Source organism: Aureobasidium subglaciale (assembly GCF_000721755.1).
Source record: "Aureobasidium subglaciale EXF-2481 unplaced genomic scaffold scaffold_0, whole genome shotgun sequence".
NCBI classification, from domain to species: Eukaryota; Fungi; Ascomycota; class Dothideomycetes; order Dothideales; family Saccotheciaceae; genus Aureobasidium; species Aureobasidium subglaciale.
The window spans coordinates 1,583,833-1,607,746 of NW_013566995.1; the positions used below are offsets into that span (position 1 = coordinate 1,583,833).

General features: G+C 51.5%; 10 protein-coding genes across 10 annotated transcripts; 3 read left to right on the forward strand and 7 right to left on the reverse strand.

Annotated features, from left to right (window-relative positions):
- Positions 1 to 5: 5 nt before the first annotated feature.
- Positions 6 to 2,218, reverse strand: AUEXF2481DRAFT_152616 (uncharacterized protein). The gene has a single exon (XM_013493765.1). The coding sequence runs from the start codon at positions 1,757 to 1,759 to the stop codon at positions 182 to 184; it is 1,578 nt and encodes a 525-aa protein (XP_013349219.1). The 5' UTR covers positions 1,760 to 2,218; the 3' UTR covers positions 6 to 181.
- Positions 2,219 to 2,676: 458 nt separating this feature from the next.
- On the forward strand, positions 2,677 to 3,939 carry AUEXF2481DRAFT_24999 (uncharacterized protein; the record flags this gene model as incomplete). The annotated part of the gene is made up of 1 exon (XM_013493767.1): positions 2,677 to 3,939. The coding sequence occupies one exon, from the start codon at positions 2,677 to 2,679 to the stop codon at positions 3,937 to 3,939; it is 1,263 nt and encodes a 420-aa protein (XP_013349221.1).
- A 1,068-nt stretch (positions 3,940 to 5,007) lies between these two features.
- AUEXF2481DRAFT_25000 (uncharacterized protein) lies at positions 5,008 to 7,949 on the reverse strand (the record flags this gene model as incomplete). The annotated part of the gene is made up of 6 exons (XM_013493768.1): positions 5,008 to 6,264; positions 6,312 to 6,669; positions 6,720 to 7,000; positions 7,048 to 7,367; positions 7,415 to 7,821; positions 7,873 to 7,949. 6 exons carry the CDS (start codon positions 7,947 to 7,949, stop codon positions 5,008 to 5,010), a joined length of 2,700 nt encoding a protein of 899 aa, XP_013349222.1.
- A 1,459-nt stretch (positions 7,950 to 9,408) lies between these two features.
- AUEXF2481DRAFT_613 (uncharacterized protein) lies at positions 9,409 to 11,193 on the reverse strand (the record flags this gene model as incomplete). Its single annotated transcript, XM_013493670.1, has 3 exons — positions 9,409 to 9,489; positions 9,605 to 10,684; positions 10,903 to 11,193. The coding sequence occupies 3 exons, from the start codon at positions 11,191 to 11,193 to the stop codon at positions 9,409 to 9,411; spliced, it is 1,452 nt and encodes a 483-aa protein (XP_013349124.1).
- Positions 11,194 to 11,889: 696 nt separating this feature from the next.
- AUEXF2481DRAFT_45554 (uncharacterized protein) lies at positions 11,890 to 13,967 on the forward strand (the record flags this gene model as incomplete). The annotated part of the gene is made up of 4 exons (XM_013493770.1): positions 11,890 to 11,953; positions 12,007 to 12,321; positions 12,377 to 12,605; positions 12,659 to 13,967. The coding sequence occupies 4 exons, from the start codon at positions 11,890 to 11,892 to the stop codon at positions 13,965 to 13,967; spliced, it is 1,917 nt and encodes a 638-aa protein (XP_013349224.1).
- A 936-nt stretch (positions 13,968 to 14,903) lies between these two features.
- Positions 14,904 to 15,251, reverse strand: AUEXF2481DRAFT_25003 (uncharacterized protein; the record flags this gene model as incomplete). The annotated part of the gene is made up of 1 exon (XM_013493771.1): positions 14,904 to 15,251. The coding sequence occupies one exon, from the start codon at positions 15,249 to 15,251 to the stop codon at positions 14,904 to 14,906; it is 348 nt and encodes a 115-aa protein (XP_013349225.1).
- Positions 15,252 to 15,739: 488 nt separating this feature from the next.
- AUEXF2481DRAFT_45556 (uncharacterized protein) lies at positions 15,740 to 16,838 on the reverse strand (the record flags this gene model as incomplete). Its single annotated transcript, XM_013493772.1, has 2 exons — positions 15,740 to 16,732; positions 16,785 to 16,838. The coding sequence occupies 2 exons, from the start codon at positions 16,836 to 16,838 to the stop codon at positions 15,740 to 15,742; spliced, it is 1,047 nt and encodes a 348-aa protein (XP_013349226.1).
- A 527-nt stretch (positions 16,839 to 17,365) lies between these two features.
- Positions 17,366 to 18,925, forward strand: AUEXF2481DRAFT_25005 (uncharacterized protein; the record flags this gene model as incomplete). The annotated part of the gene is made up of 1 exon (XM_013493773.1): positions 17,366 to 18,925. The coding sequence occupies one exon, from the start codon at positions 17,366 to 17,368 to the stop codon at positions 18,923 to 18,925; it is 1,560 nt and encodes a 519-aa protein (XP_013349227.1).
- A 178-nt stretch (positions 18,926 to 19,103) lies between these two features.
- AUEXF2481DRAFT_153253 (uncharacterized protein) lies at positions 19,104 to 20,334 on the reverse strand. The gene is made up of 2 exons (XM_013493774.1): positions 20,019 to 20,334; positions 19,104 to 19,932 (listed from the first exon to the last, which is right to left on the reverse strand). Exons 1-2 carry the CDS (start codon positions 20,208 to 20,210, stop codon positions 19,282 to 19,284), a joined length of 843 nt encoding a protein of 280 aa, XP_013349228.1. The 5' UTR covers positions 20,211 to 20,334; the 3' UTR covers positions 19,104 to 19,281.
- AUEXF2481DRAFT_154385 (uncharacterized protein) lies at positions 20,335 to 23,723 on the reverse strand. Its single transcript, XM_013493776.1, has 5 exons — positions 23,548 to 23,723; positions 22,627 to 23,496; positions 21,596 to 22,574; positions 21,249 to 21,544; positions 20,335 to 21,199 (listed from the first exon to the last, which is right to left on the reverse strand). Exons 2-5 carry the CDS (start codon positions 23,326 to 23,328, stop codon positions 20,459 to 20,461), a joined length of 2,718 nt encoding a protein of 905 aa, XP_013349230.1. The 5' UTR covers positions 23,329 to 23,496; positions 23,548 to 23,723; the 3' UTR covers positions 20,335 to 20,458.
- Positions 23,724 to 23,914: the final 191 nt, after the last annotated feature.

Here is a 23,914-nt window from a genome sequence, read left to right on the forward strand (position 1 = left end):
ACGAATGGTTACTCGTGGGAGGAGAAGCTTCCCAGAGTGTATCCAAAGCCGATCTGGTCACGAGGTGCGGTGCGTCGGCTGTGGCTTCACCTCGGGGCTTTGTGTGTTCATAGAGTCGTGTCAAGGGGAGATTTTGCCAATCGATAGAAGTCTAAACAAATGCCAACGTGCAAACTGTGTTTCACCTCGCTTTTGCCGTTCCTCGTGTCAGTTTTTGTCGTCTAATTTCTGCCATCCGACACCGTTGTAGTCGCTCATAATCGGGGTCGTGGTGAGTCTCAGCTAGCTTGTCGCCAGGTCTTACACGTTGTGAAGTCTCGAGTCTGGCGCTGTATATATGATGCTGCTGAGGCCGGAAGATCTCTCGAAGTACAGTGCTGTGAGGCTCAGCTCCTTGCTCGCACTTCTGCACGACCCCATGAGGACTTTGACGCTGTAACGGCTTTCGCTGATACTTCTCCGTCCTTTTGGCTTGTGCCTGTCGAAGCTCGTCGAGAGCTCTCGTGCATCTCAGCTCTTTCTTATGGAGAAGTAATAGTTGCCTCTGATCTTCAATCGTGGTCCTGCCGTCGTCTCGATCTTTCTGAATTTGAATCCTCTGATGGTAAAGCTCTTTCTCTTGATTCAGAATGTCACTTAGCATTTCCTCCAATTCGCGTTCGTCTGCCGAGTCATCGTTTTCTGGCTCTGGACTGAACTCAACTCTTGACAGAGGCCGTTGGTGCTCTATCCTCAGTTGCGATTGCAACGAATGGATCTTGTGTTCCAATGCTTGACGTTGGTGTTCGTTAGTGATGTGGTCTTCTATCACGACTAGAAGATCTCCGAATAGAAGGTTGATAGCTTTACACGAAGGAGGTGCAGTCTCATCTAGTCGAATGGCCAACTCAAAGGCTCGGCGCGCGATCAGGGCATTCAAGACAGGAAACTCGACAAACCCCCTTCTAAGCCAGTGAACAAATTCTTCATCCCACAGGAGAAGAATGTCCCGATTCGTCTGAGCAATCCCGATGACATCTCGTTTGTACTGATCGAACTCGTTCAGACCAATGGCTTTGAGTCTTGGGGGCTCATTGTTGGCGAAGAACTCGGAGAGTCGTGCCTTGCGATTAATCTCCTCTGGCTGGTGGTCGACATATGCTCGTATGATTGCAAGAAACTCGGAGTACTTGATACCTCCGCGACTAAGACATTCTCTTTCGACTCTGGTGCGAAAGCTTTTAGGTACACTGCCATTTGAGCAGAGCCATGCTATGAATCGGTTCATGGTAAGAGAGTTGAACTCCACTGGCCTTAGACAATAGTTGTAAAGAATGTCATAGACTTCTAATTCCCATCGTCCGACTTCCATGGGTCTAAACGATTCCAGGATAGGAGGGCGCCATTTCCATTCATGGACGAATATGGTAAACGCATCTTCCGAATCTTCTGTGTGTCTTCGTGACACAGCCTCAAAGTCATCAATAACCAGATTGATTCCTCGTGCACTATCTTCAGGAAAGCCGCTACGTAGACCGTTTGGCTGATTGTCGTCTGAGGCCCAGTCCATTAATATTTCTGCAACTTCAACAACACGGAGGTCTCTGTTAGACATCAGACGATGACCATAAACGGATAGATGTTGGTCCTTGAAGTCCGGGTTGACATCTGGATTGAACACAGTCCCTTTTGGCGGATCCGGAAAATGAGCCTTTCGAGCCGTTATCGTCATGAGCCTTGCGTTGAGCTTCGACCTGGGAATCTTTGCTCGTTTCCCCATGTTTGCGAAGATGATGTGTTGTGCCGACAGTAGATAAGAAATGTGGTAGGTGTGAATAGAACGGCGGGCTTGTGCTAGTATGTACTGTTGGCAGCTTTGACAACTTTGCTCATGGAGATGTATACTAGCACTGTATCAAGGCAAGAATCTACATCAGGTGGTGACACCTCTGCAATCATACCATGGCTGGATTCAGCAGGATCATGGCAAAAGTCACGTAGTGTGGGTCGAGTTGCTGGTGTTTCTCCGTCATGAAAATTCGCGTTGACTAGCCAACACTCGGTCACGGCTTCCTCCATATTGAACAAGACCATCCATCTCGAAAGGGCAAGGTCGACTCACGGAACGTGCGACTTTCAAGTTCGACAAGATGTATCACATGGCGCCTGATTCCGATGCATTTGAGATGAGACAGAGACATGATCCTCCGAACGCACTCGATGCTGAGGGGGCGTTTTTACTATCGCAAGCGTGTCGAGGTGGGGGCTTCAATACCACTTTCCTCTGTCTATAACCACAGGAACTCTTGTGCATGATTATCTCTGAGACGACACAGTGCGCATTCAGTTGAAGTACCGATGGTCCCCTCTGTATCCGAAGCTATGTTTGTCGACTTCGTGGAAAAATTCGCTTTCTGCCTGGTGCTGCCTTAAGCTCAAGCCACCTGACCTCGATTGGGGCAAGCACCAGGCAGAACTTCGTCGCAGCCTCAATCATCTCGCGCAAGACAGCAACCGACCACGCACAATCTGGTCGCCACATGAGTCGCGACAAGGGTTGCACATGCTATATAACAAAGAACCATGTAGGTCAAAGGTAAGCTCAGTTCCGATCAGCGACACTTTAAGCACCAATCCTCATCCCCAATCAACACTTCAACCCTCACATCCTCATTTACAATATCCCATCTCCTCAATATGCCTTTGGGTGGAGCTTCCTTGTCAAGTCTCAGTGCATCAGAAAGACAGCAGGTCCTTGATACATTCAGAGACTCTGGAAACTCGACCACAGCTGCTGCAATAGTATGTTCGCTCCTTCTTCAGAAGAGAAAGCACACCGAAATGGAGAACGACGACCTCATCACTGGAGGTCCAACAATCAACCCCGAAATGGCTGCACCCAGCAGTCGTCTACGCAAGCGTGCTCGAGTCTCATATGTTGAGCCAGCCGAGTTCGATATTGAGAGCGACGCAGACTCCGGCTACAACTCAGACTCGTCGGTGGAGTGGGGTCCTCGCAGCAATGCAAAGCAGACTAAGACCAAATCTCATCGCAAGGAGAAGCCGACAAAGCCTGTGAAGCCTTTCCCCTTTTTGTCTTTGCCCACTGAGTTGCGCAATAAGATTTACTTTCTAGCATTGGAAGATCCCAATGGCATGGTGCTGGGTGAAGGCTGGCGTGCGCACCGCCGTGTTCCCGTACGTACTCAGCACTTCGGCCATGGAAACAAGGACCTGTATGCTGGTCTTTCCAATCTTACACCCTCCGAACCGTTGCCAGATGGTACCTTACCGGACTCAAAGGAGAGTCAACGCACCCTGATCCCCTCCATACTGGCGGTGAACAAACAGATATATGCCGAAGCCGCAGCCATCCTCTACGCACAACCTCTACACTTCATCAACACCGTCGCCCTGCACAGCTTCTTGGCACCTATGAGTGACCAGACTGCATCTCTTATCCGCAACATAACAGTGCATACATACGAGACCTGGGGTCGCGGAGTGCGAAAGGCAATGAACGTATCCGCGCTCACCCTCCTCCGCTCTTGCAAGAACATTGAACATCTACGTATTGAAGCTTTCCACCACTACTATTTTAGCTCAAGCATGTCTCCCAGAGAGTCAGGCGCTTGGCACGGTGCTTTGATGGCAAGACAGATGTATCGTGACGGATCCTTCTTTTTCGAAAGGTTGGGTGCCGCCAAGGCCTTGAAGGTTCTATACCTGCCAGAAATGCACAAAGAGATTTCTCGCCAGCACTCCTGGAGTACACAGGTTTATGATGATGAAGTGGAGACATGGAAATGTGTCAACATTGCTTTCGCAGAGGAATTGACGTCTTTGATCGATGGAAGAGGCAAAGGGATAAAAAGAGGCAAAAAGAGATCAAGAGCTGCTGCTTTTAATGTTCAAAACTTGGCATCAGGAAGTGCGCCTCTGCTGTTTGCTCAGACGTGATGGGCATATATTGCGTTTGTACATACTATCCATACTCACAGTTGCGAATTTATATGATCATCTACTTGTACCTTGATATCTCTACTTCACACCTCTGACTTCGTCCACACTACCATCGATTTCATTCCCCTTCTACACAAACCCAAGCCTCACACACTCATTCCTAATTACTTGTATCCTGGGAATAACAACCTCTCACAATCATCCTACCTGTCAATCTCGGACCTGATCCCGCACCCATGCCCACCCCGACACATCCCACCTCAAAATCAAAAACTCTCCCTACTCAAGCAACCCATCTGCCTTGTCCGCGATAACCTTTCTTGTCCTTCCTCTCCCAAAACGAAAAAAAAAGCTTGATCAACGCTTTAAGCTATGCCGTTTCAAGATATCGAATACATACTTTTTACCTCATCACCCCCTTTCCCTTTCCCTGCCTTTTTTTCTCTCAAACAATCTTCAACCCCGTTTTTGTTTTGCTGCTGATCAAGAAAATGAATCGGAGAGGGGTATAAGCTTAATGTCAGGGATATACATGTCAGGATCGTCAGAACAGGGACGTTTGGGAAATAAGAAGCAGATGACGGTGGCTATTGTATATCTCCTCGGTTCTACCTCCGATGCCGAGGCTTGTTCTTGTCGAGCAGGAAAGAAACTTTTGATGGCTTGGTGAGGAGCTGATGATGATGGTGGGATTGCGTGATGCGTTGGGGTTTGCAGACTTTGACATGTGTGATGATCTCTCGTCCCTGGTTCTTGAGCTTGGAGATGGAAGTTCGGAGGCCGCTCGAAGTGAACTGCGAGAGAGTAACCTTTGGTTTGGAAGTCGGTGTGTGGCAAACAGACATAGAACACAATGAGGGAGCTCGAAGGGCAGAAATTTTGACAGCTCAAAGATGTAATTAAAAAGATAGTTAGATGTACTAGCACTCGCGTGCGACAAACTATAGACAATTGTAGGTATCAATTTGGAACGAAAAACGCCAATCCTTCCATCCAGTATAAACAAGTATTGCAGGGTATTAACAGATTGTACAGTTGCGAGAAAAATAATCATTACATCGTGTCCTACGAGGCTTGGAGAACAGCAGTGGTCTCCCACATACTGCTCAGCATGCTGTGCTCGTCAGGGGTGAGTTGAGGCATCACGATGCCTGCGTAGGCTTCGCTGCCGTTTGTGCTACTGGCGCTGCCCCAGTCGTTGCCGAACAACTCGTCGCCGGTAGCAGTGCCGTCGTCAGTGCCAATGCTGAAGACACTTTCGGGGTGAGCGATGCTGCCAGCCATGCTGCAACTCATGGTATTAATGTCGGAGTTTGTTACAGCCCAAATGTCAGGTACGGAATGGGTCCACTGGGGAGCCGGGTTAGGTAAGCTTGAAGCCATGGGAATGTGCTTGACGTTCTGGTGGTGATTTTCCATGAACTCGACAGGTGGGCCTCCGTAGATGTTATCGAAGATGTTGGTTTGGCCATTGTCAATCGAGCCGAGCAGGCGTTCCCAGTCCGAGGGCTCCTGCTTGATGTACGCGTGATCATCAGGTGAGTGTGTGCGGGTGGGAACGTTGCTGAAAGAGAGGTAGTCTAGATTGAGCTGCTGCTGTTTAGAGAAGGATGGCACAGGTCTTTGGTTTGGTGGCGCTGATGGTCGGGCGGAAGCGGGTAGTGGTGCGGGGGAAGGATCAGCGGGACTATATGCGGGTTCGGAAGTTGCGACCTGGGGTATGTTCGGCTGACTCTGCGTCTGCACTGCGTTGTGATGCAGCGATATGTTCGGGAAAGTTGCTCTTCGTTGATCGTGGCGATCGAAAGGCGTCTTAGCCATGATTCGCTGGGCTGCTGCCTTGAACCGGTTCTTCTCGGTTGAAGAAGAGGCACTTCCATGGTAAGAGGAGCCTACAGGGTGGATAGCGCCATCAGAGTTGTGGCGCGACAAGGTCTGATGCTGCTGCTTGGCTGGGGGCTGCGTAGAGACATCTGGGACCGAAGGGGCAAGCTGCTGGAATTCAGACGCGGACGCTGCTTTGGTCTGGGTGAGAATCCTGGCAACAGTCGTGATCATCTTCTGATTGTCCTTGACTAGTTTGCTGTTTTCGCCGAGTTCCAGGCTCTGAAAAAGTAGCCCAAGCCCGGACAAGACGAGGAGTTCATCCTTGTTGATACAGAACGAAAAGCATAAACCTCTCTCGCTCAGCAACTCGATGATCTGAATGCTGTGCTTAGAAGATCCTGCTACTGCGAGCAAGGACGAAGAGGCACGTGGGCCGAGGGAAGCGCATACTGCTGGACGATGAACAAGAGCGCGGATGAAGTGGTAAGTCAATGACTGTACGAATTAGCCAGTGTATAGGGAGTTGCATCCGAGTGACTTACCAGTAACGGAGAACGGCTGCTGACCGTGCCGGTGGTGGGTTTGTCGTTTGCAAATGGTAGGCGTAAATGCGGCGCGAGCGCGCTGTGCCACGCGTCCAACTCTTCCGACAAAGCCGAGAGCTGTTGGAGAGAAAGCTCGTACGATGAGCGAGCAGGATAGATCTCTTCGAGAACACGAGACAGAATACGAGCAGCGCGGAAGAGTGCTAGCGCACTGGAAACTCTGGTATACTCACCAGGGCAAGGCGCCTTGAAGCCAGTCTCGTCGACGTACTCCTCATCAGCATCGCTGGGCTCTTCGCAGTGTACATCCTCATCCTTAAGCTGCTTAGGTAGGCCGAGCGTGACAGCAGAGAAACTGCTCGAAGTTAGTCCCTATTCTTAACATTGAGAATGTTGTCGACATACCAGTCAACCGTGTAGAGAGACCAGAACACCTTCTTCCTCATCTCACTAGTGGAAGCACCGAGCGCGAAACGCTTCTGCGATTGATGTAGTCCCAATCTGGAGGAAAGGGTGACAGCAAGTGCCTTGTAGGTTAGCAGTCTATCGTAGTCGCCACGTTGCATGCAGTAGAGCTGTGCCAAGATTAAGCATTGCAGGGTGGGCATGCTATGATCAGAAAGTATCGAGTCGATAGCTGCTTGCCATTGTGCCTCGTAAGAACGGAGTTCAGGCGAGTCGCGTGACTAGAGGATGTCAGTCGTGTTCGTCTGAGACCAATCAGATCACTTACGCCGCTGGACAGGACAGCAATGCCGAAGACTAGATTGAGTTGGGCATGGCTGCAATTGTCCACGATGTTCTCCGGACTAGACATATATGACTGATAGAGCTCAAGGAAGGTGGGACGATGTAGTACAGGGAAGAGTGGCGCCCATTCTTGGAAGAAGACGCCGATCAAGCGGTCCGACTCTAGTCTAGCAGGTGTCTTCCATACCATGGGTTCGGAAAGAGGATTGCGAGGGGCAATGTGAGTGCCACCTGGTAACAATGCCTGTAGGTCGATGACGGGTGAGGGTCGACCGAGCTCCTGGACTCGCCGCGAGAAAGAATCTGTCGGTTATCAGCAATGAGATCGGCCTGAGTGGAGAACGACGAACCGTAGAAGGCTTTTCCGCTTGATGTACCGGCGAAATGTGCATTTGTGCCATTGCCGTCTAATTGGAGCGTTTGTTGGACTCGAAAAATATCGTCGCTACTCGTATTTGGTGAGGCGGCAGCCGGCGTGGTTGATGTTCGCCGCGGTGAGTTCTGGAAGGCTGATTGTGCAGAGGCAGAGTGTAGCTTCGATAGCATGTCGATCTTCTCATCCTTTTCGTCGAGCAGTTCTTTCAGCTCCCTAACCTCGGCTTCTAGACTCCGGACTCTTTCTTCTAGCGACTCTGTATATCCTCTGGGGAAGGCGCGACGGCTCAGTTTGTCGCTAGTCTTGCACTCGAATCCGACACTGGTGCATTGCGAACAACTCGGTCGGATTCCGTCGCATCTGATCTTCTTGCTTCGACATCTGACAGATACATGAGTATTTGCGAAAGGAGAAAGAGCCCATCAGGCGTACCTATCACAGGCCTGTGCAATGCGGGATTGAGCACTCGACCCGACCTTGATCACTTTCATGGGTAGAATGCCTGGCATGATGCCGGTGTTTGCTGGTGGGTAAGTGGTGAAACCAGTAGTGTGTATGAGTATGTCGAGTATTGGTTGGGAGAGTCGATTTCAGCGGGCGCGAGATAAGCAGTCTTCGGGTTGGAGGTACCGGGGGGATGGTGCATGCGAGAGGAATCGGGTCCAAGAAGTAGGGTGCATGGAGGGAGGCGCGATTTATGGTTATGTACGTACAAGTCCAAGTGTGGGGATCTCGTGGTGACGAAGAAACAAGGACCGCTGCTTCAATCGGCGCTGATTCAGTGCGGGACTCGAAACTTGGGGTGGTGAGCACACACCAGCGGAAACCCCCAGACGCCAAATCCCACTCAAGCCTCTTGGAGAGCCAACACTATTCCCAAAACGTAGACAAAAGCCTCGGACCTGTGTCGGCGGTTCGTCCTGAGCGTCTCTGATTGGTCCGTAGGCCAAGACTGACATTCTTGACATGACCGGTACTCTTGGTCGTTGCGGGGGAGAGCTGGATTCGTTGGACGATCAAAAAGTCTAACGTATTTGCTGGCGCCGAGTTTGAGGCGGCGCTGCTTCGTAGCTACTCCCGCGAATCTCCGAATATGTTTGCTTCCTCGTATGTTCGATGTCGAGATGACTGTGCTTAAACATGGCTCTCCCCGTCGGCTTGGATCGAAAATCGACCCCCCAAAGTTGCTCGTTCATGTGTCGTTCTGCAGGGCTGCCTCTCAGATTGAAGCAACGAGGGCGTTTGTCAAGATTTGGAAACGTTCGAGACCAGGCTTCAGGCCAGCGAAGAAACCGGGGCCAGGCTGTTCCGAGTCGATTCCAATCATATGTGTACATAAGCTCAGCATACGTGACTATGTGGTGCCAGATTTGTCAAAGTCAATAGATGGGATCTACGGCCGAACATCCCCAGAGCCAAGTACTTGAGCGTGTATATCCATCAGACACGAGGTCGATCGAGGCGACCGTCATGTGGATTGAGAAGACGATTGCCACGACGCGCGAAGAAAGCGTGCGTGGGCGTCGTGCGATTTCGGCACTCAGGCTGACAACGCTTGACTCATAATGACCAAAGTTGAGGGTCTTTGTCGCTTTGTAGCACTGCTTTCTTGTCGCGTTGATTTGCATCATCCGTTCTCATGGTGAAGCTTGCGATGACTGTTATGTCGATCATTTTGGGAGGATAGTCTACTTGTACGATTACGGGCGTAGATGGTCACCATTGTCAAGCATTTGGAGGCTCGTACCGCTCGGGACGCAGTCATGAGCCGTGCGAAGTTTGGGACGCCGTGGAACAACGAAAAAGGGGGTCATTTCTCCAACCAAAGGATGCTGCCTCGTGGAGATAAGGTAGGCGTGGGGTTCCGTGCTAGGTGCGTGATCGGAATACCAATATTCGCGTTTCAGACATCCAACCACCACGCATTGGATACGCATATCGCTGTATCAAGCACTCGCAGGACCTGACTCAGGAAAAGTCTTCGTCTTGCTCAGCATCTCCTCCCGACAAAAACCTCATGACTGTCTCGCTCTGCATGAGTTGAAGTTTCTACAGGTAAAGCAATTAGCATGTGGAGCAAACATCAATGTACTCCGTAATCATGCCGGAAGTGGTCCGAACTGATGTGCAGATCTTCGGAAGAGGGTCTGTGTCGCCGACTCACCTTGTCTTCGTAGAAACTGTAAGCTTTCTCCAACAATTCGCTTTCCAAATGTCTGAGGCGCTTTACAAGATCCCAAGCTCGTTCCCTGATTTCGGTGCCATCGCCGTAGTGCGCGGCGTCGACTCGGTCATCTGACCCATACAGGTCTTGAAGCTGACTCGCAACTCGTTCCTGTAATATGCTCACAGCCCGAAGATGATAGACGTCCCACAGAGGGTCTTGCTCTAGGATAGAACGGAACCCTTCAAAACCGTGCACCGGTTCGTCCTGCCATGTAGCGATCAGCTCTCGGTTACCTTCAACAGTCTGCTGAATCTGGAACGATAGTCCATCTTCCTCATTGACGCAGATAAGCCAGATGTATGCACCGTCCCAGATCACACCATCCCCAGCGTCGACGATCTTGAAGCCTGGAGCGCAATTGGCAACTGCCGATTTGGCTCGTCCTAGTGGGTCGTCTCCAGGGATCGAGAGGTCAAGAAATAGCTCACGGGCAGACTTCATCTCATCCTCGATAAAGCCGTACGAAAAGAGCATCTCGCAAGCGCCTTTGTTATCGCCATAGGTAATGGTAATCTCGCCATCCTGTTCAACGGTCTTTCCATCGCGTAAGATCAGCACGGCATTACCTTCTTCGTCGACTTCATAGATAGCAGCTGTGCTGTTACCCGAAGAGTGGTTGGCCATGTCAATACAAGGTACCATACAATCGCCCACCCCGGGATATTCAAGTGCTCTAGAGCGGTAGAAGGCATCCACCTGCAACCAGTCGTCGAACTCAAGAATGCCATCGACTTCGTCCCACCATTGCTCGGCGCACCATGGTAATCTCGATGTTGCATCCCGCAATCGTTCAAACTCGCGGTTGAGTGAATTGAGCTTCGCAGTGAGAGCAGGAGCAAGAGTCGTGCCAGTGAGTAATTCGCACTCGGCAGGAGACCAAAACGTAGGAAGCATTTCCATGGGCAAGTACTTGACATATTCTGTGAAGGGGCTCGATACGCCCTTCTTGTTCTGGATGTGCGGGCATGCAGTGAAGGCTTGCATAAGTAGGAAAGCCAAAGTGGCACCTCGAGCAGTCTGACACAAGATCAGCTGTTGATGACAAGGAGTTGTATGTGACTCGTCCATATTGATGTGAAGAGAGAAACACCTAGATGCGTAGCTGTTGAAGCCTGCATGGTCGTATAGGTATCTCAAGCTGTTTGCGGAGCATGGTAGGTATGTGGATATAGAAAATTCACAGGATATGTTGTGCAGAGTGTTGTAGTTGAAGACAGGAAAATTGAACGACCTACCCTTCCGAATTCATCTAGACCGTCGAGGACGGCATGAAAGTCAGAATCCGACTTTGCATGCTCGTGGATTCTTGCTAGAGAGAGGATAAGGTCTCGGGGGATAGTCATGAGAGGTGGCTCTTCACCACCCTTGAGGGAGCGTTTAGCAATGACAGTTGAGCCTCGATCTTCTTTACCTGGCAAGGGACCGATGTTGACGCCATCAAAAGTGACAGCATTGAAGGCGGCCCAGACTGGCAGGGTTTCGACTGGCAGTGAAAGCCAGCCTTGTTGCTTGCCTTCTCTGATCATGAGTGCAGCATATGCAAGACGTCAAGGGTGACGTAGACAAAGGAGATTGTTGTTGGTATGTGGCAAGCAAAAAGCACGAATGGTAGGCAGGCCTTGAGGGTTGCACCCGACAACCAGAGTGAACGGTAGCAGAGCCCGTGCGTTAATCACACCCCCAATCCACGAATGACAGTGTAGCACAGGCTGTAGAAGCAGCGACGAGATGAGCACGCATGACACCGTGGATAGATCTAAGACGAGACAAGTGGTGGCTTGGTGTGGCAGTACAGTGTTGGATGTAGATATTTAGGTGAATGCATGTCTCACAGAAGAGAGGTGACTGTCTCTTGGAGATAGATGAGGGTGTCCGTAGTCGGGGTCGAGTGCATTCGTCAAAGAGGCCCGAGCTTGCTTTCACTTGGCGGGCGAGTTGTTGACATGCGGATAAACAACAACATTTCGACAGTTGAGCTTCTTCAATCGTGTTGATCCCGCATCATCGCCATCGACATCTTTACTCAAAGACACTCGACCCAGCTATTCTTTTCTTGATGCTGTCTGCGCCACAGTAGCAACTCCCTTTCTCAGCACGCCGCCCTTCTCCATTGTCGCTGCCCAACCCTCGGCGCACCGCACTCGACTTGTCGCAAACCCTCGACCCGCAAATTCCACCCCGTCTTATTTCTACTCGTCTCTGCTCACCCACACACTATCACCATGCCTCAGTCCGACAGCCCCTCGGCCGCCACGAGCTATGGCCAGGTCATTGAGTACATTCAAGGTCCGTGTCGCATCGAGAAAGCTAGCCGCGACGACTCGGTCTAACAGCAGCAGACCGCCTCTACCTGGCTTCATACACACACAAGCCCAATGCGCAGACGCCCTTCCCTTACACAAACAAGTCCAGCAGCAAGTCGCCGTCGAAGCGCTCCGCCAGATCCCAGTCAACCACATCCGCTGCCACTCCTTCGCCCCCCCCAGTATACTTTTCCGTCGACAAGCACTTGCTCTACAATGCTTTCCACGCAGACTTTGGCCCGCTACACATTGGCCACCTCTACCGTTTTGCCGTCATGTTGCATGAGGTGCTAGGAGACCCTGAGAACGAGGGTAGACCGGTCGTCTTCTGGTGCAACGCAGACTCAAGGAGTATGAAGCCACGCCTACAACGCCTGGTAGCCTTCGTTACTAACTGCTTTCTCAGGTCGCGCAAACTCCGCATGCATTCTTGCTTGTTACATGATCCTGATTCAAAACTGGCCGCCGCATCTCGCCCTGGCCCCAATCGCTCAGATGGACCCTCCGTGCATGCCTTTCCGCGATGCCGGCTACAGTCAAGCTGATTATGGGTTGACTGTTCAAGACGTCGTTTACGGTGTGTGGAAGGCAAAGGAGGAGGGTCTTTGCGGTCTGAAGGATTTTAGCCTCGAAGAGTATGTTACACCCACACGCGCGAACTGAAGAAAGCAGTCTGACGAGTATGCAGGTACGAAAAGTACGAAAGAGTCGACATGGGTGACTTTAACTGGATTTCTCCCTCCTTCTTGGCCTTTGCCTCTCCTCAACACCAGCCAACTCGCGTCATTGCGCCCACCGATCCTGAATGGGCCAACTTGCCTCGCTCTCTTTCCGCTCTCCACCGCAACACCTCCGTCCCCGGCCCTTTCAAGAATGTTCTTTCACACTTTGTTGAGCGCGGCATCGGTCTTGTCGTCCGTCTCAACTCTGAGCTGTACTCGCCCTCATACTTCCAGGCTCTGGGCGTCAAGCATCTGGATATGATCTTTGACGACGGCACCTGCCCTCCCCTCAGCTTGGTCCGCAAGTTTGTCAACCTTGCTCATGAAATGATCACTGTTAAGCGCAAGGGTATTGCTGTTCACTGCAAGGCTGGTCTCGGAAGAACCGGTTGTCTGATTGGCGCATACTTGATCTACAAGCACGGCTTTACCGCAAACGAGATCATCGCATACATGCGCTTCATGCGTCCCGGCATGGTTGTCGGTCCTCAACAGCACTGGCTCCATCTCAACCAGGGCACTTTCCGCGAATGGTGGTTCGAGGACACCATGAGAGAGAAGGTCACTGCTTCCATGGTCCCTGCAACTCCCACCAAGGCCGCATCTGGAAACAGCAGACGTCTCGCCAGCAACGGTCAGACCTTCACTCCTCCCAATGGAAGTACAAAGCGCGCTGCCCTCGGCGAGATTAGCCATATCAACGAGCAGGAGCCTGCATCCTTCGCCAATAGTACCAGCAAATACGCCGTCAATGATGAGAACTTGCCAGCACCCACACCCGGTCAACCTCGTAAGACTAGCAAGGTTTACGGCCACGTTACCGGACGCAAAGTCACCAGGACTGAGAATGAGCCTTTCGAGATCAGACCCGACACTGAGATCGTCAGCATGCAGCGCACAAGTCTCGGCGAGAGTGAGAGTGAGGAGGACCAAGCTCTTCGCGCCCTGACCTCGTCGAGAAAAGCATCACAATCTCCCATCAGCCGCAGCGGCAAGCGTCGGGCGGTTAGCTGCACCACGACGACCACCACGACAACTAAGTGGGGCATGGACGAGAGCGATGTTGAGAACCGACTCGCAGAAATTCACGAGGACTCGGCCAGCCCTCGCAAGCCTAAGACCCCTTCGACCAGATCTGGCAAGGGTGACATCAGCATCGGCAAGCGTAGTTCGCCATCACGCCGCAGCACTGAAGGCAAGACCAGCGTCCGCAAGACGAGTGGTCGTGTTGGCAGTGTAGGCGCCAATGTCCCTCGCACCACACGCGCTTCATGAACGAGCAACATGTGATTGACTTCAACCACCTTTTTTCGACCAACCACAGCGTGCTGTTTCTTACTGCATAGCATCATCAGCCAAGCGCCATCCAGATCATCCAGCGTGCTTCATCAACATTGCATCCGCGACAACGATATCATCTCAGCGCATCTGCATATGGCAATCTTCTCCCTCTTCAGCATGGAAAAGACCCATGGCTCTATATCTCAGGCAGACCATCTCCTCCAGACCCTGCCGCGGCAAGAGCCCGCAATCTCGTATCTCCTCTTTTCCTGTTTCTCTATCTTCTGGATCTGGCGTTTTGTGTTTCTTCCTTTTCAATGCATTATTTGGCATTAGGAGTTTCCGGAATGGCAAAGCGTGCAGTGTGTTGCACTTCGGGCGTATGGCGTTTGTTTTGACAAGGAGATGATGAGGATCATGTTGACGTCTCTCATGGAGAAGTGGGAAAAACTCGTGTTCGGGGAATTGTTCATCTTGATCTGATTGTAACGACTTGTCCATTGACTGGACGAATCGAAAGAGACTTTTTATCCTTGAAGTATTGTCCCCCTCTCATGGATAGTGATTGCAATTGTTCCGAAAGCTGAACAGTAACAAGATGTGGTGTCTGGTGTCGGTCTCGATAAATTCGACAAATTCGATTGTGAGAAAATGATATTTTACATGCAATCGCTCAAGGATGAACCAATGCCCCGTCAATCAGCAGATACTCGACTGTAGACAATGAGACATGCATATGAGGATATCCTCCGAGTCCATTATACCTCTGCTGCGGTCAGGGCTGTCCATTTAATCGCCCCTCGCCCCAGTCGTCTGAGTACCCCTGCTTCTGCATGCTAATCCTCCAAAAAAACAAAAAGAACCACCTCTTCCTCTCATTTCTTTCCTCCTTTCCCATCAAAGGGCAGCAGAAAGCCCAACAAAAAAATCCTACTCCTTTGCATAATCCACCGGTAAATCCATACCCACCCTCCTGGCCGTCAATCTCACCCTCTCCTCCTCATTCATATTCATACCAGGATTATACCTTTCCACCAGTGTGACATAGGTTCTTTGCGCTTTGAGATATAGAGCTAATTGTTCTGCTTCTTGAACCTTTTGAAGTTCTGTTTTTGCGGAGGATGAAGAGGTGGTGGTTGAGGTTGAGGTGGTGGAGGAGGAGGAGGAGGCTGCAAAAGTGGAGCGTAGAGTGTGGGAGAGAGGGGTGGTTCGGGGTGGGAGTTCGCGGAGGAGGGAGCGGTAGAGGCTGCGTAGGGTTTGGGGCGCTGGTGTGGACATTGTTGTGGTGTTTGTTGCGGTGTTGGGTGGTGGGGTTTTTTGGTGGTTGTTGAGAGGCGTGGTCGCGCTGCTTGTCGCTGTCTGGTGGGTTGTTTGTTTGGGAAGTCTTGATCGTCTGAAAAGTCGAGTTGAGCTTGATGTACGACGATGGATGGCTGTGAAATTGATTGATTCCAAGAAGAGTTTGAAGAGTGTTTTGGTGTGATGATTGATGGAGGGCATGCGGCTTGAATGGATTGCGGCGAAAGATGGATGCTTCGGCGGTGCTTGGGCCACCCTCCATCTTCCTCGGCCTTTACCACTCTCCTATTCTACTTTGCATGTCACCAAACTCTTGTTTGAAAGATGCCGAATATGGAATTCATGGGCACTTGATTGTCATGAATATGCAAGTACATTGTCGTGCTTTATTGTCCGATCCGCACAAGGCTTCATACGCTTCGGAGGCTTCATGACATATTTCTCATTCCTGGATTACCACCAACCTCTCAAGCCTTGGGTTGAAACAGTGCCTCGTACGTATCGTACGTGTACTTCAGATCTAAATGCCAGTAGTTTGGCGGGTCGACCTTTGTGATGGCCCAAGCTTCATCGAGAGCCTTGACAACCTCCTCCGGCAGTGGTCCCTTCTCAACATCCTTGAGATTACCCTCGAGCTGCTGCTGGTTGCTGATACCAATGATGACACCGTCATTGCCGCCATCCTTGATGTTCAATCCACTGTGGTGAACCATCCAACGGAGCGCTGTCTCAATCAAAGTAAGGTTGTGCTTCTGAACAGCAGGCTCGATGACGCGAAGAGCGTCGAAGGTAGCATCTCTGAAGTAGCGCTTACGGTACATGCCACCCATTTTGCCGACAGAGTCACTGTAGCGGCCCTCTGTAGGCACTTCACTGGTCTTGTACTTACCAGAGAAGATACCGCCAGCAACAGGGTTGTAGACGACAATATCGATGCCATAGCGACGACAAACAGGAATCAACTCCTGCTCGATACTGCGAGTGATGGCATTGTACATGCCCTGGTAGATGGTGGGTCGCACCCAGTTGTTGTATTTGCAGTGCATCACAATCTCAGCCACTTCGAAAGCCGTGTAGTTGGAGAGACCAAGCTGGACAAACTTGCCCTGCTTGTGAGCTCTGTTGACAGCCTCGAGAGTCTCTGTAAATGGGACCGAACGGTCTGGCGCGTGGAGGTAGAAGATGTCGACGCAGTCAGTACCCAGCTCAGCCAAACTCTTATCGAGAGAGGCGAGGATGCTGTCTGCCTTGTGCATACCGGGCTCGTGGGGGTAGCACTTGGTAGCTAGAGTAAGACCACGCTCCTTCCAACGAGCATCCTTGGTCCAGGCTTCTTGCTTGCCGCCTACATAGGTGCGAGCAGTATCAATCTCGTTGTAGCCTTGAGATTGCAAGTAGTCAAGAGCCTTGTTGTAGTCGGCGAGATCAGTTTGACGAGCACCAGAGTCAGTATCGGGACCCTAGGCTTGTCAACACGTCTGAACAATATGTACACGTAATCAGACAGCTTACAAAGGTCATGGTCCCGAGGATGACTCGAGGCTTGCCAGTACCTGTAAGCAACATTTTGGAGGAAAAAGGTCGAGATGTGGTTGGAGTTCTTGATGAGACAGTTCTCAAGGAGGATGCAGACGAAGCAAAAAACGACCTGAACATGGACAAAAAGCGGTATATCTGGTTGAAGTGGGAGGACCCCTCATCGGCGGTAGTGACGAAAGAGGCAGCTACTATGGAGATAAGCTAAAAGCCGGACGGGTTAGCATTGCCGACTTCCTTTGGCGGACGCGAGCTGGCTTGTGACGGTGATCGGCCTTGTAGAAGTTGCACCAGCATAGTAGCTTGAGCTTGAGCCAGTCATTCTGGATCAGATATAGTCGACGGACAAAGTCGTGGACGAATTGACTGGCAGCGTCGCAACAGCTGACGCAGGAGCAAGACGAAAGTTGAAACACATCGACGCGCGGAGCGCAGAGTGGTGGAGTCGGTAAGGGGAAGTTCAGCCTCGTAATCACGCAAGCACCGTCACGTTGCTCTCCAGCACCGCCGACCCTTATCTCGTCAAATCAGGCATAGCAGCCAGTACAACCGCGTGCATGCATCCGACACAGTCGTCGCTGCTTCCGCCGCCAAATCCCTCTAGCGCCCATTCGTCGTCCGCTACCAGTCCCGTACATATTTCTAGAGACACATCTCCCTTTACCGATCTGCCCCACCCCGATGCCTTGGAACTCGACGACTACACGAAGCATCCCGATCAAGACGACGACGACGATTTCGCTTGGGACGACAACTACGACGAAGACGACAGAGGCATGCCTTCGGATCTACGACACACTGCAGACAGCAGGTCGCATGCTGCTCCTCTCCTGACACCGGAGAACAAGCACCGCGACTATGCCTCCCCGCCTGCGAGTGCTGCCCTCCGAGAACGTCGCTCACGTCTGCGAGAACGAGACCCCGATGTGGCTGCCGCCCAGGCCACAAAGCAAAAGTACACCTATGCTGCCGCCTTTCTCATCCTCAGCTTGATCTCCTTTACCATCCAAACAGAGACGGCCGTCTACATTCAACATTCTTTACATTGGAACAAAGCATACTGCATGCTGTACCTCACCCATGGCAGCTGGATCCTGCTATGGCCAACACAACTAGCCATTCTGCGCTTGCAGAAGCTAAACATGCCGTGGGACTCCTTCTGGCGCAGACACAAGGCCATCTTGAGGAGCACGGCTCAGATGGTCGAGCATCAAAGATTGGACATTCCACACCACATGCAAAAGCAGTCACCTATCCCATACTTCCTCAAGATGACTTCCATGGTCACTTGCGCACTCACTGTCGCTGGCGGCAGTTGGTACGTTGCTGTCGATCTGACCACCGCCTCGGACTTGACAGCCATCTACAACTGCTCCGCCTTTTTCGCATATGCCTTTGCCATCCCTCTGCTAGGAGAACACTTCAAGTGGAACAAGGTCTTTGCGGTAGGAGTTGCCATCATCGGTGTACTGGTAGTCGCATACGGCGACGTCAGCCCCAGCAAACACGGAAGCAAGTCCGGTGGTGGCGCAGGTGGCCCTACAGCCCCAGAACCCGAAGAGGCCTCCAACCGTGCTCTCGGTAACCTTGTCATCGGTGTTGGTAGCGTCCTCTATGGCTTCTACGAGGTCTTGTACAAGAAGGTCGCTTGTCCACCAGAAGGCTGCTCACCCGGCCGCGGCATGATCTTCGCCAACACTTTCGGCTCCCTGATCGGCCTTTTCACCTTGACCGTCCTCTGGATCCCCATCCCCATCCTACATTACACCGGCATAGAAACCTTTGAACTTCCTACAGGAGAGGCAGCTTGGATGCTTTTAATCTCCGTCATGGCAAACGCCACATTCTCCGGCTCTTTCCTCGTTCTTATTTCCCTCACCTCGCCAGTATTGAGCTCTGTTGCTGCTCTGCTGACTATTTTCTTGGTCGCCGTTGTGGATCAATTGCTTCCTCCTCCGCTCAACTCGCCTTTATCGAGTGCTGCTGTTGCGGGTGGCTTGCTTATTATCGTGGCGTTCTTGTTGTTGGCGTGGGCTACTTATAGAGAGATGATTGAAGAGAGGCGGAAAAAGGAGAGTGAGGCTGAGATTGAGAGTGATATCGAGAGTGTCATCTAGATGGGTTGACTACCTAGGTCAAAGTGTGGTCATCTTCTAAAATCGGGTCTTGTTGCATATACCAATACTTATTACAAAACATACACGCTGCATTGAGTCGGCTTTATCTTCATCACTCACTTTTTTTGGTCTTTTACTCTCTTGATACATGTGCCAACTCTTCACAACCCGGAACAAAAGTCTCGAGTGTCAAAAAACAATTTCATCAGCATTTCCCATCTAACAAAAGAGATCTATCTAATCTCAAAGTCTCCACGCGGGGGGTACACCCCACCCTCTCCATGCATAAAACACCACCTCTCCATCATTCTCAAAAGGTTTCATCAACATTTCAACACCCCTTTCCAGCATCATAATCACTCAACACCCAAGACTCTTTCCTTTCTCCCAAACATCAATTCCTCTTCCTCACTACTACTACTACTACTTCCCTCTTCCCCACTACTATTCTCAGGACTTTGAAAGGGATCGGAAATCTGTCTCTGCAGTCCAATTCTACTTCTTGCAGAAGAGGAGGTGGTGGCTTCTTCCTCTTCATCGTCAAGGGGGATGCGTTTCTTGGCTTCTGTGGTACTGGGTCTGCGTTTGACTCCCGGCATCACGCTATCATTTTGAGCCGACTCTGCTACTGATGCTTCGTCTCTGCCAAAAGAGTTTTCTTCGTCGGAAGATGAGGAGGCAGAGGAGGGATCAGACGAAGAAGTGGAGTAGGCAGAGACTACCCGTCCCTCGCTATTCACGCCTATTAGTTCGTTGATTTGGCGTTCTGTGACGGCTGACAGGTCGAGGTCCGGGAGATCGGAAAGCGGCTCTACAGACAAGTCGAAAGCTGCTTGTATGGCTGTTGCGTCTAGAGCGTCGGGGTCCGAGGTAGGTGATGCAGAGGTCTCCTCGGCGGCGGCAGCCCGGGCGGCGAGGCGTTGGGCTAGTTTGTTGCGGGCCCGGCTGGGTGGGAGGTTTAGGGGTTGCGGAGATGGATTTATGGAGTCTGGTGAAGTTATACTTTGCTGTGAAAAAAGAAGAATATGTTAGCAAGATCTGTTTGAAGGCGGGGTGTGGGTTCTTGGTGCCATGTGTGCTATTTTGTGCGTACCTGGCAGAATGTGATTTGGATGGGTGAAAAGGCCTGATTCAAGATGCACGAATGGGGAGGAGGAAAAAGGCAAATGCTGTGCAAAGAAGGAAGAAGAAAAAGGAAGGTGGTGAACGTAAAAGAATCTTGTATAGTACAGATAAGATGCCCATCTTGATAGGAGTGTGGAAGAGAAGCTCCCAGCCTCGCCATCAAGTCAAGCAATCTCGTCGTCAAATCGTTATAGCCAAAATCTCATTACAGAAGCCGGTGACGCCGATCAGAGACGTTTGGAAACTGGGCTTCCACCTCTTCATCCCATGCAAACACAACAATAAAGATGCAGATGTGGAAGGCAACTATGGGGAATTGGGGTACAAGACTGCGAGGGGTAGGGCAGGTTTTTCAATGTGCAAGAGGTGTAGTGTGTATGGAGGGTGCGCGCGCGAAAAACAATGGCTTTAGCGGAAGTGGTTGATGTCGACATCGTCAAACGAGAGTTCACCGACCTGCTCATCATCATCGACCGCCTTCTCCCTCTTCTCTCCTGTTATCGACTCCTCGAGATCATCGTCGTCGTCATCGCCGTTGCCGAATCCACTAAGCAGGCCTGCGGATCCTGTGTCGTAACCGCTCGCGTCGGCCGCTTCTTGCAACGCCATACTGTCAGCTGGCACGAGACCAGCATTCGAAAGAGCGCTCGAGTTGTTGCCACCCGAGAAATTGCCTTGACCGAGCATGCTGTTGGCGCCCATGCCGACCTGTCGGGCACCAAATCCTTGGTCTGGTTTCACGCCACCAAGGACGGCATTGTCGCGGTCTCTGGTCTCGGATAGTGTTGACTCGAGATACTGGATCCATTCATCCCGAGTGATGCGCTCCATAATCTGTTCGCCCAGGACTTCCGGAGCTTGCCGATCTTGCAACTTCAAGACTTCTTCGGCGATCAAGGTCAAATGACCCATGTACCCGAGACGCATACCTTTCTCCTTCTGTGCATTGTCAGATGCAGTCTGTCCGTCCAAAATACGTTGGGTGACATCAGCCTGAGAAGCCAAATCTGTGCAATTGGATTGACAGAATAGGTCTATAGCAAGGGTGCGATTGTAGCCGCGTTCGAAGCTGCCATTAAAGACTTGCTGTACAACGTCGTATACCACGTTGTGGAGGAAATTGTTCCAGGGGAAGCGGAAGAAAAAGTCCTAAAAAATAAGTATCGTAAAAGACGTGCGTAGCGAAGAGGGGACTTACGAGGATTGTCGGGACGACCTGGTGTTCGACAAATTTGATCTTCAACAAGTCGCCAACAACAGGAGATCCATCGACATCAGCTTCCCAGAGTCCGTTCTCGCCTTCGGTGGGGTGCGCTTCGGGCTGCAGCGTAGCCGTACTATGGCTAGGGTCCTCTTCGGTGGAGCTCGACGCGGAATGGCTGGTTTTACTGGGGCTCGTGAACAGAGGTGCGGGTTTATCTTCGGGGTGCGAGAGCATGTCCACGTCTTCTTGGGCGGTCCTGGGCTGATCTGATGAAAAGTTGAGCTCAGATTCTTGAATATGTTGTTGAAGCTGTTGGGTCAACAATGAGACGCGGCGCTTACCCTCAGGTTGAGATTCATCACCCTCTTGTTCCGGGCTATCAATGTGTAGTTGGCTGATCTCTTCCGTGAGGACGGTCGTACCATCTCGCGACGTCTCTGATGGACTGTGGTGAATGCTCGATGGGTCGTCCTGTTTTGTTGAAGGTGGCAGGCTTGTATCTCCTGCAATCTCGTTGAATTCATCTGCCTCTGACACAGCTACCTTCTCGAAACCATCTTCCTCGGACGCATTTTGCACCTCGAGCCTTTTAATTTCTTCGGGCGATCCACTAAGATCGTCGTCTGGTCGTTGTGCGTGGTGGAATCCGTGGCTGTCGACGCTACTTGCAAATGGCTCATGCTCGTCATACGATGAGCCCTCGATAGGTTGTCCAGTCAATCGCCCTTCGAGCTTGAGCTTTTCTCTTTCGTCGTCTCGGTGCTTGATCTGAGCATCGCTTCCACGCTCATTCAAGAGGGCCATGTTGCTGCAATGTAAAAGTTCGGCCATGAGTTCGCACGTCTTGAATCTGTCGAAGCCTAGGGGCTGAATCTCCTTGCCAAAGGCAGTCTTGAGACCAGGCTTCTTGGCTCCAGCACTTCTGATCAGGTGCATGAAGTCAGGCACATGAGTTGCGAATTGGCGAAGCAAACTGCCTAGGTAGATCGGATCGGTGGTCCTGGGCTCAGGACCAACTTGGTTGTCGAGATCGTAGTCAGAGTTGTTCTTGCGGATGACTTCAATGATAATGCCGACTCCGACGGTCAGTGAGTTGCCACCTGCGAGCATGTTCTTGATCAGGATGGATGTGCATTCATCAGAAACTAGTTGTCGAGTCAGCTCGTTGGGACCAATCACGGTCTGGTCTTGAGTAGTGGCATTCGCGGAGATTGTGATGATCGCCTTCAAAAAGTCTCCAGCAGCTGTTTGGGTCGAAGGGCTATTGTCAGGACCGAGATATGAGAGAAGAACGGGGATGAGTTCTTGAGTTTGCAGCCACTAAAAGCAGATGTTAGAGAGGCGGGATCAAAGAAGGAGCGACTCAACTTACATCAACAATTCCTTGGCCGCCGGGTGCCTTCTCTAAACTGATTATTTTCAACAACAAATCCATAATCATAGGACAATCAACATGCTGCAACATGTCGGGAACGACGTGGTCTAGTGACTTGAAGAAGGCCATCATTTCGTCCGTCTTCTTGTCCAGTAGAGATTCATTGACTTTTGTGAAATAGCCAGCTTGTAGGGGGTCGAGCGGCGCAGGGCGGCTGACATAGTTCCAGAAATCGCGTAGGTAGTTTTGGTATTCCAGTACAGCCTCCGTTATGGACCAGACATCCGAAGAGAGGACCTCACACGCAACATATGCGTACTTCTTGCGCAAGGCTTCCCCCTTGTCTTCTTCGTCTGCTTCAGGAGCTTCGCCGCCGGCATCCGACTTGTTGACCGACTTTGAGCGGGAGCGCGAGGCGGACTTCTTGAAGAAGCTGATGGGGGATGATCTGTCGGCATCTTCGTCCTTTGCGACTGTAGAGGCATTGTCGGGACGCGGGGGCTTATCGGCAACGACGTATTCCAGCAGCTTCTGGAGAGTGGACTCTTCTCTGAGAAACTCGATGAGCTTGGAGTTGTTCTGCTTGAGCTCCTGGATCAGGTCACTCTCGTCGAGCAGCTCCTCGAGCGAGACATTGGGCTTCTCGAGGATGGAATCGATGGAAGAGATGTTGGCATAACCGCCGAATCGCCAAAACATGCTTGTTCAAGGGTTGCCTGTCTCCGGGGAGGAGCGAGGGCTTTGGTCGTCGAGGAGATTAAAAGTTGGTAGACAGAGATTGACGTGTTTAAGCAGCGTTCGCATGCCAGGGTCTCGTCAGGTTAGGCGCGGGTTGTGGTAGGGCGACACGCGAGCGGCATTCAGGACCTGTATCTTGTTGGCGCTGCTTCAGTCTTCAGTCAGAGGCACGGTGCTTACATGGCGCTAGCAGGGCGAAACTTGTATTATGCGGATGAGGATACTGGTTGCTCGACGGGCGAGTTGGACGAGGCCGACGGACTTCGCTGTCGTGGTGCCAAGCGTAGATTTGTGTTTGTATGTGATCACCCTCGGGCCTTTTCTATCTCATCAACTCCAGTACTACTGTCTATCGCACGCGGCTAGTCTACAGAGAGATTCGAGGAGAATCCGCAGCAGCCAGATCTATATCTCACTGCATAATCGAGTCTTGATCTGACATCCCCTAGCTGGATCTCGTGCCCTGTGCGTGAAGGCTGTCCGAAGGCGGGCGTCGATCTGCCGACCGACTCGCGAACGTGGGGCAAGGCCGCCGCTTGGGAAGTGT